We start from the raw sequence: 10,547 nt of genomic DNA, 5'->3' as shown, positions 1-10,547 counted from the left end.
TTTCGGCAGCAGGGGAAGCAGCAGCTAAGGCCAGACACTTTTGATGGCACTTTACAAATGTTCTTGTGCTGGTGGTGGGGCTCATCTGCCCTCCTCTGGCTCTCAGAGCCACAGACTCTCAACATTTAGCTGGCCTGTTCGCTGCAACTCACCAGTCCTCAGTTTTCCAGGCATGCGTGGGAGTGTCATGCTCACTCCCTCTCCCAGCTTGTTTCCAGAAAAATGAAAAGCCCAACCAATGCTGTCAGGGCTCCTCCTGAGGAGCCCTCAGACCCTGATCGTGGTGCTGGATACTGTGAATTCAGCTCACCTCACCCGCCAGGTGCTATAATAAGCTCTGTGAGTGCATTATTCCATTTAATCTTGGAAGCAAAATCCTTCAGATAACCCATTCTGAGGATAAGACTGAGCTACAGAGGCACAGTTGACCTGGTCATCCAGGTACGCAGGAGTGAAACTAGGGCTAGACCCAGATGTCGGCCTCCAGAACCTGGGCCCTCGACCACCAGGCTGTACAGCCTTACCCTGTGTCCTCACCCAGACCTGCACCTGCTGTTTACCTGTTCCTTCCCTTCCTTTCCTAGATTGGTTCCCATTGTCACTCTCCCCCAGCAGCTCAGTACCCAGCCCTGTTCAGGGGAAACTGGGCATGGAAGCCCAAGCCACCCCTTTGGTGTGCTTTGTGTTTCCTTCCAACCTGCATCTAGCTATACTCTAACATGAGAACAATCTTCTAGAACAGGTAAGTTACCTAACCTACACCACCCCTCACAAAAATCTTTCAATAAGCATGATACTCTTGGAAGATATATCTTGTTTATCCCAGGTTACCAAACACCCCTGACACACTGCCAGGGACCTCTAGGGCACCTTTTGGCCCCAAATAGAGAAGCATGGCATGACACCATCAAATCCCAGGTCCCAAGGGTTGGGAAGCAAGAACATAGCACTGAAGGGATGGGAGAAGGTGAGGACAGATGGAGTGTCTTGGGGACCAGCTAGTTTTTGTAGGCCCTTAGATCATGCAGATAGAAAGGAGTAGGACAGAAATCACCAGAAAACAGCACTCATGGTCCTGGGTGAAATGGAACCAGATAACCTGTTATTGGGGCCATAGGTTGGAATACATCTGAATTTAGTTGCTTCCCCGTCCCCAGAATAATTGAAAATGTTCCCATAAGAGTTTGGGAGAAATGCATGTGTGTTTATGTATAGTAGTCCCAACACCGTAAGTGTGTGATCTGAAAAGATAGCTCAAGAAAAACACAACATTCCAGACACGGTAACTGGAGCTAAGAGTCTCTATTTCAGGGCTCAAGTTCCAGTTCTGCCTTTGCTCACTGGACACCTCGATTATGCCTGGATGTCTTCATCTTTGAAATGGAGCTGACCCTGCCTCCCTTCCTCCCTCCCTCCCAGGTTCCTTGCAAGAGTCTGTCTGCTGTACCTAGGCTCCAGTTTTTAAAATGGGAATGGCCATGGTGAATCTTGAACTTTTCTAATCCCAACAGCAGAAGCAGAAAACGACGTCTCAAATCTCAGCAGAACAGGGAAGAATGGGGGCAGTTCCCACGAGAGGAGGTAGAAATTGTAAGCTAGGCCAGGGACCACACTTCCCAGAGCATCATCACCTCCCTTTTGGGACTCTGTGTCTCCGAGCGGGGCTCTGCTGACTTCTTTGGCCAATGGTTTCTCAAGTACACCCTGAAAACACCATCTAGCCATGGTGACTGGCTTCCAGCTTATGGCTGGATATAATATTTATCACCTTCCTCCCTACAAGGAAACATCCCAAGCGAAGATGGGAGTGGAGAGTTGTTCCTCCAGGCCACAGGAGTCTGGAGGCAGGTGTGGGAGGAAGGTGGATTATAACCGACTACAACCGTGACAACCGTGACCTTGCTCCTCCAATCACACCTGTATGGGAAAGGGTAGGGGAGATTTGGGAGTAATATTCGTGGCCTGTGACACAGACCACACACAAACAGAATCACTGGGACTCCAGGAATTCTTGTCTAGCTGTGTCTGAAGTGTCTGATCACTGCTCCTTTCTCTGCTTACAAGCTCTGCCCCTTTTGCTGTTCATCTAGAGTGTTCTCCAGTGCTCTGTTAGACCACTCAAGTGGCAGCCACTGATTTTAGAGCTCCGTCTCTGCATGCAGTTGGCCCTCAGTTACCATGCTCAGGTGATGAATCCCCCACTAAAGTCTACAGTTCATTACTGGGCTCTTAAAGGATGGGTAAGCAGGTCACCTGTCTCAAAGATCTTGGGACACATTCTGCCATGGCTGGATCACCAGCCATTTGAATGGCATCATCCTGTGTGATCCTGGACAACACCCCACCCTCAGTTCCCCTGTCACAAACCAAGGCCTAGGTCTTTCAACTTTCCCTGCCCTGAGCGCTTTGCTCGCTCGGCCACTCCCACCCTGCCATCTGGCTGCCTTAGCCCATGCAAGCAGCACTCTTGAAGGACATGCTCGCTGGCAGCCTGGCCTTCAGAGGCCACTGCTAATACCCCAGAGTTCCCAAGAGGCACTCCCTTAAGAGTTCTTACTTAAGAGTCCCACTCCAGAGCCATTTTATCTCTCACACATTCTTTTCATCCGGAGAGCTCTTCGCTTTCAGTGATCAAAGAAGTCCCCAGGAGGCTCTGGCTGGCTTCTCTTCACCACCAGCACCCCTGCCCACCCCCACCCCCCACTGCAACCAGCCCCCACCACTTTGATGTGGTCAGACAACTCTGATTATTAATTAAGATCCAGACCCTTTGTAGAACCCTCTTCATGATCTAAGAGACCTTTGTCCCTTAGACGTGTATTATTTTGGTAGGCAGCCATAACAAAGGACCAGAAGCTGGATGGCTTAACATAACAGAAATGTGATCTCTTACAGTTCTCTAAGCTAAAAGTCCAAAATGAAGGTGTGTTCCCTGCAATGCTTCCTTCTAAGCCTGCCCAAGCATCCCTTGGCTTATGGCAGCATAATCTCAGTGGCTGTCTGTCTTCTGTGTGTCTTCACGTCATCTTTCTTCTGTGCATGTTTGTACTCAAATTTTCCTCTGTCAAGAACATTAGTTTTACTGGATTGGGAGCCCATTCTCATCCAGTTTGCCTGACATCCTATTTTAACAGAACTAAGGGCATCTGCAATGACTCTGTTGCCAAATAAGGTCACATTTTGAGGTTCTGGGGTTAGGGTTTCAATATATTTTGAGGGGACACAACTCAACCCATAACAGATGGTATTCATGTTTGGGAAATGTACAACTTTCCTCAGTGAAAACCTCTTCCAGTTTGACTTCAGCTTAATTTGAGATGCTTGTGTTACCTCTGTATTCAGGATAATCTATACAACAACAACAACAACAAAAAGTAACACAGCAAAAGAAAAAGGAAACAGAATGCAAAAGACAAGCTGCTTAAATATGACAGGTGCAGATCACAAATACGATTTATGAAATCTGTCTGAATGGAGCAGACTCCAATTTTCTCTCCATTGTTTACCAGTAATAGTTACTCCTTCACTATTCTTTCATGATTACCCTACAGGCTGCAACACAATTGCTTGATTTATCAAAGTCCAATATAAATTGTTACCTTTACTCCTTCCCAGATAGTGCCTGGACCTTGGAACTCTAACATTTATTCACTTCCCGATTGAAATGATTTCGCTTCTGTGTATTATAATTCGATTTCTATATTTTTAAACCCTATAAGACATTATGATTATTTTATTTGGTTAATATCCTTTTGAACTTATTTGTTTTTTATTTGTGCTTTCTTCCCCCACGTGTCACCAGGCTTCCATCTGGAATGATTTTCTTTATGTCATACACTTTATTTCAGTTTGGGTCCGCTATTGACAATTTTTCTCAGTTGTGCTTTTTAATGTAAACGCCTTTATTTTCTCTTTGTCTACCAAAGGACAGCCTTTTCAAGTCGCAAATTAAAGCAAGCAGGGGGAGGTTCCTGGGGGTTCCTGGTTTGGTGACCTCTGGGCATTTGTCTGCTTATCCTTGTGAGGTTGGCACCTGCACTACTCAACCTCCCAGCTTCCCAGCTGTCTCTTCTCAAACTGGTTGAAAGTAGTCCCAAGCGATGGGCTCGCCTCTCTTCCGTCCCTTCTTCTCCGAGACTGTGGCCCCATAAGCATTATTAGCTTTCCGGTGCTCTCAAGAAGACTCACTTTACACTCAGTGTCAATCTTTTCCAGTTGTTCTCCGTGGGAGGCTTGGCACATGGTATGTAGTCTGATGACATGAGAAACTGAACGCCCCTTCCCCATCTATGTGTCAGGATTCCTGGAAGCTGTCACGTAACACATTTGGTCGCATCCCCTTGGTCAAAGTTTAGTCATGCGACTGCACCTAGCTGGAAGATACAGTCTTTATTCTGAGGAACCACAGCCCAGCTGAAAATTGTCGTTTCTATAGATATTTGGGTGAAGAGATTCTAAAGGCTATGGTATTAATCTCTCAGTTATTGGCTATGTGCTGTGAAGCAAGTTATTTAAACTCCTCGAGTTTTAAGTTACTCACCTGTAAAGCGGAGGTAATGATATCATTTATGGGTCTCCGATGAAATGTAATAATCAACGCTTCGTTGAGCTAAGACTTGTTATCTGCTAGGCACTGAACAATGTAGTTTATTTACACTCTCTTGATCCTCCCAACAACCTTATGAGGCAAGGGCTCAGTTTTTCACGTTATGATAGAAACCTGAGGCACAGAGATGTGATGTCACTTGCACAAAACGGCACAGATTCTTGACTGCAGAATGGCAGTTCGAACCCCCAACCTTCGCCATTACCTGCTCCTGCTTTATAAATTACATGCCCCCCCCCCCCACCGCCCCACCATGGGAATCACTGAGGGAAGATGAAAGACCCAGGATGGGAACAATGCTGGGTGGGTGAGAACAGCACATGTTCCACTCGAAACTCCTAAGGGAAGGTCTGGGGACAGAAGAGACCTAGTTTAAGACCAATGGAATTTTGAGTGATGTGGGCCACCCCAGGGAGTTGGAGAAGGAGACCATGGAGATGAAAGGGACCCTACAGGGCAGGCGGTGCCATCATTGTATATTGAAGAACCACATACATATAGAAAATTGTTGAAATTATTAAGTGCACACTCCATGAATTTCCAAAGTGAATACACCTGTGCAACCTGTCCCCAGATCAAGAAAAAGAACACTACCAGTCCATAGCCTCCCCTCATGCCTTCCCACCCACACTGCCCCGTTCTGGTCACCACCTCTCCCAAGGCTCATCATTATCCTGACTTGTAACATCAGACATTAGTCTGTTTTTGAACTTTATACGAATAGAATTGATTATACGAATAGAATGATCTTTTTGGTGCATCTGATCCTTTTTCACTCAATATTGTGAGCTCCATTTCTGCTGCTCCTTGTGGTTGCAAATTGTTCATTATCCTTGGTGTATAACATTCCATTGTGCGACTACCACAATTTATTTATGGATTCAGCTCTTTATGGGCATTCGAATGGTGCTGCCATGAACTTTCTAGAAGATGTATCAGAGTGCACAAATGTACTCATTCTTCTTGGGTCTAACCTAGATTGAAATTGTGGATCATCAGCGGTGTGTTACATTTTTAGCTTTAGTAAGCACTGCCCTCACTTCCCCAGCAATTCCATTTCCCAGAAATGGAAGTAGAGAAAGGACAGCCATTCATCCAGGGTCACTCAGCCACTGAGCCAGGACTGGAGCCTGGGTTCACGCCCTCCCAGGGCAGGATGTCTAGTCTAGATTTCAAGGAGAGACTGACCTAGAGATTCAGTAGAGTCTCACAGCAACACACATTTCATTTTCGAGCTGCTCTTATCATTAACCCTTGGATAAGACGAGACCAATGACCAAGCACAAGAGGGGCAGCTCATCAGTGGGGCTATTATTATAGATACCAATATACAGTGAGGGGGCTGGTGCAGGGTCTTCTCTGCGTCTTATCAAAGAACAGCATGAAGTGTGTCCTTGATTAAGCACCTTTTTTTTTAAAGATTTTATTTATTTATTTGACAGAGAGAGATCACAAGTAGGCAGAGAGGCAGGCAGAGAGAGTGAGAGGGAAGCAGGCTCCCTGCTGAGCAGAGAGCCCGATGCGGGACTCGATCCCAGGACCCTGAGATCATGACCTGAGCCGAAGGCAGCGGCTTAAACCACTGAGCCACCCAGGCACCCCAAGCACCTTTTAGATTCTACCCAGCCAGACCCTGGGTAAGATGTCTTCTCGTGTATTAACTCATTTAATCTTCTGAGCAGAAACTAGATCATATCCATAAGGACTATAAACACATACCATCAGAAAAGAGTGTCTGAACTCTGTAAACACACTGGAGCAGTTGGAACAGTGCTTTCCAAATGATCTAAGGCCAAGGAACAATTCAACCCAGACCAACATTTTTGGAAAATACAATAGAAAAAGAATTACCAGAAAAAAAAAAGATATTACAAATAGCAGCTTTCAGTTTTTCTTATTATACTAAACAAATATAGAATTGCATGACTAAATTCCTATAAAAGTTTCTAAACCTCAATTTCTGTATTTCTGTCATTGAGGACCAATAACTGTTTGCTGATCAACACTGGTTTTCAGACTAAACTTTGAGGGGCACTGATTTATATCTCACTGCTCATACCCCAACCGAAATCTCTCAAGAGAGATTGATAATTATTTCACAGGCAGGAAGATTTGTCAACAAGACATCTGCAAAATATGTAGACCCTGGAAACCATTCATACCCATACAGGTTCTGTTTACATTAATGGGACTTCACCATTTCACTGTCTTTATCAACATAACTATTCCAAAAATATCTTTCACAGAAAGATAAGAGTTACAAATAACTTTATTGTGAGCACCTGCCTTTGGCTCAGTTCATGATCTCAGGGTCCTGGGATTGAGCATCATGTTGGGCTCCTTGCTTAGTGGGGAGCCTGCTTCTCCCTCTGCCTCCCACCCACACCACTCCCATTCCTGCTTGCTTGCATGCTCTTTCTCTCAAATAAGTCCAATCTTTAAAAAAAATAATAACTTTATCATGCTTTTCAAGACCTTCTCCCAAACCTTACTGAAATGAACGTAAAACCTTTAAACTTTGCAATAGCATTATTTAGTCAAGACTCTTTAAAAGAGCTGCCTTTTACCTACCAATCCTAAACTAGTACGGTCGTTAGCCAAAATTAAACAAGCACCCCCTCTTTGAAAGACCTCCCTTGGGCACCTGGGTGGCTCAGTGGGTCAAAGCCTCTGCCTTCAGCTCAGGTCATGATCTCAGGATTCTGGGATCAAGCCCCACATCGGGCTCTCTGCTCAACAGGGAGCCTGCTTCCTCCTCTCTCTCTGCCTGCCTCTCTGCCTACTTGTGATCTGTCTGTCAAATAAATAAATATTAAAAAAAAAAAACCTCCCTTAAGCCAGATTCCAAAACCTTATAAATATCTGCCACTTTGCCCTCCTCCAGGCGAAGATGCAACCCAGTCCTGGCCAAGGCAGGGCTCTCCTTATCATGGTTTACAATAAATTCAAGCTCGGTCTTCTCCACAGCTCATTTTGCTGGTATTTTCTGAGAGCCAACTTTCAACAACCAAGACTGTTCCTCTTTTGTAGTCTTGCTCAGGTGCTCTCAAACTTTAGTGTGCATAAACATTACCAAAGAGGGCTGTGAAAGCAAAAGCATGCAGGAGCAAAATTTAAGAGATCTCCATGTATAATTTTGATCGCACCATATTTAGGACTTCAGCCTTGCTTACAGATACCAGCAACTGGTGAAAAAAGACCTATTCCTTGGTTTCGCCCCAGATGTACTGAATCAGAACTTCTAGAGATGGGGCCTGTGAATGTTTATTACCGACTCCCTGAGGAGTTGTGATGCACAATCAGGTTAGAGAACCACTATTCTGTTCCTCCACTTCATTTTGTAGATGAAGAAATGGAGACCCAGATAAGTGAGTAGAGTTGCCGGCGATCACATAGATATTGAGCTGTGTGTCTCCTGATTCCCTGACAGGAGTTCACAGGGTTGGAGATCAGATGTTGGAGATATGTTTATGTATCCAATATCCTGAACAAGAATTATTAGTGATGTAAAACATAGTCTGTTTTGGCTTCTCCATATCCCCTTAAGATTTATCAAGGTGGTGGTTGGCGTTGGGAGGGTGTCGTAATCGTTCCTTGCTCCTGGGTGAAAATTTTAGCAGTTGGCATGACCTCCCTGCTTTCTGCTAGTTAAGAGGCATCGGTTAAAGTATAATAATAATAATAATAATAATAATAATAATGGGAAAGAAAGAAAAGTATAATTTTCAAAAAAAAAAACAAACAAACCCAAAAGGTAGGGTTATGACTCTCACACAAAGATAAAATGAACACACACTCCACTGAGAATCTATTGGTGGTCTTGTGTGTTAAATTTTTGTTCTCAGGAATTACCGCTTGTCAGTTTGCTGATTAGTTGGAGTGAAGGCGGATGTGTTATTTAAAGCTTTAGGAACATGTCCTAGGAAGGAAGTACCGGTTGGCCCTCTGGGGAGCTGCAGTGGGCACTGGGCAGAGATTCAAGGTCCAGGCAGCTACTCCCTCGAGGCTTTCTGTTATTCAGACCACCTGGCTTTTTGAACCCACTTCCTTGCTCCCTTGTTTTGTTTCTCTGCTGATCCCCTGCCTACTGCTAAAAACGAACATTCCAGTAATGGAGTCTTCTGATCATCATTAAGTGCCTGACTTCTGACAGCAGTCTCTAACTTAGTTCTGATTCGTTATTGAGATCATCTGATTGGCTGCTCTCCAGTCAAACATTTGCTCCCTTTGGGGCCGGTGGTCACCCAAGGTCAACCAGCTGTAGCTACTTGGAGGAAACACAGTTGCCAAGGGGGCTGTGTGAGGGGGAGAGACAGCTCCGAGAGCCCAAACTTAAGGGGGGCAAGCACAAGAAAACGTGCCTTTTAATCCTTTCTAGCAAGTCCTTCAATCGGGGGTTTGGTGCCACTCCGTTATCCCAAGTGAGTTTGGTTGCTTTCACGCAACCAAGTTTGGGGTGCGGCGTTGTTTCACAGGAGCCCGTGGTCGTACCTTCCCATTCAACTTCCACCAACATTTGTGTGATCCTCCTTTGTACAAGCCATTGGGCTTCCAGAAACTGGTAAGAAAAAGCCTCAGCCCTGCTCTAACGAACTTCAAACTTCTCACCCTGGGATGGGGGTGAAGAGGCTAACCGCCATAGGAAAGCGTAGCAACATGGACATATGCCTAAGCACATTTTGGTTCACTCTCTTTTCCCGGAGCGGACTCATGCTCTTTCGTGGACACAAGACATGGCCTAACAACTGTACAGGCAGAAATGCAGGGGAAGAGCAAGGTCCCCAGCCAGCAGTCGGCGGGGACCCTGGGAGATAGAGCAGCAGGTCGCTTCACCGAAGCCCCTTTTTGCACCAGATTCGGTGCCGGGTGGGGTGCTGAGCCTGGGGAAAAGGTGGCTTCCAGGCTGGAGCACTCCCAGGCTGAAGGGTCTCACATAAACACACAGACGAGGCCGCATGGCCTGCAAGGGGGCAGTTTGGGGGCACCCTCCCCGCTCTGGGCAGTCAAGGGGCGCGGGTGCAGGCCCGAACGGCCGAGGACCCAGAGCGCGCAGCTCCTTCCAGGGCGGAGGGCGGCGCGAGGGAGAGAGAGAGGGAAGGGAAAGGCGAGCGTGAGCTGCCTCAAATGCTTGGAATAATTCCGCTTCCGTTTGGAAAGCCGCAGCCTCAGTCCCGCCGCACCCGCCCAGCGCCAGCTCCGCGTCCCGGCCGGCCCGCGCGCGGCTGCCCGCTCCGCCGCCATGGCCACGTCCCCGCAGAAGTCGCCCTCCGTCCCCAAGTCCCCCACTCCCAAGTCGCCCCCGTCCCGGAAGAAAGATGACTCCTTCTTGGGGAAACTCGGAGGGACGCTGGCCCGGAGGAAGAAAGCCAAGGAGGGTGAGTGCGGCCCGGCCTGGCGCGCGGCAGGGCCGGGGCTGAGGGCCGAGGGCCGGGGCTCCGGGGCCGAGCGGGAGCGCGCCGCGGATGCCCGGCGCGGTGGGGCGCGTGGCGGCGCTGTGCGCGCGCTGCCCGGAACGCGGGGCCGGGGCTGAGCGCGCCCCGCGGCTCGTCGCCGCCGCCCAGCTCCGGGTGGCCGGGGGCGGGGGTGGGGGTTGCTGCTCGCCAGGGCCGGGCGGCGCTGGGGTGCGACGACCCGGGGCCCGGAGACGCCAGCGCTGGGCTGGGGGCGAGAGCCGCGGGAGGCGGCTGGGCCCCCAGGCGGAGGCGGCGTCCTCGGGAAGGCCCGCGCCCCCGCCCTCTCGGCGGCAGAAGGCTGGCGTTCCCCAAGTTCCTGCGGAAACTTTCCTGGGCGCCGCACTCTCGCTCGTTGCCTTCGTTGGCCTTTGAGATCAGTTCGTTTCCTGGCCCCAGGGAACCTCAGAAGCAGAGTTGGCCTCTGGATCTTGAGTCCGCCCCCGGGGCCCAGCCGGGCGCTATTAATGTTTGTTGAATGAATGAGTGGC

General features: G+C 48.2%; 1 protein-coding gene across 1 annotated transcript in view; it reads left to right on the top strand.

The window, feature by feature from the left end:
* Positions 1-9,696: 9,696 nt before the first annotated feature.
* The window catches only part of PARVA (parvin alpha), a 171,388-nt gene continuing 170,537 nt past the window's right edge, over positions 9,697-10,547 (top strand). The window contains exon 1 of the mRNA XM_046014533.1: positions 9,697-9,981. Coding sequence (XP_045870489.1) covers positions 9,846-9,981 — 136 coding nt within the window. The 5' untranslated portion in view covers positions 9,697-9,845. The remainder of the gene's footprint in view (positions 9,982-10,547) is intronic.

Source organism: Meles meles, chromosome 8 (genome assembly GCF_922984935.1).
Source record: "Meles meles chromosome 8, mMelMel3.1 paternal haplotype, whole genome shotgun sequence".
NCBI classification, from domain to species: domain Eukaryota; kingdom Metazoa; phylum Chordata; class Mammalia; order Carnivora; family Mustelidae; genus Meles; species Meles meles.
This window is presented reverse-complemented; position numbering and strand designations above follow the sequence as displayed.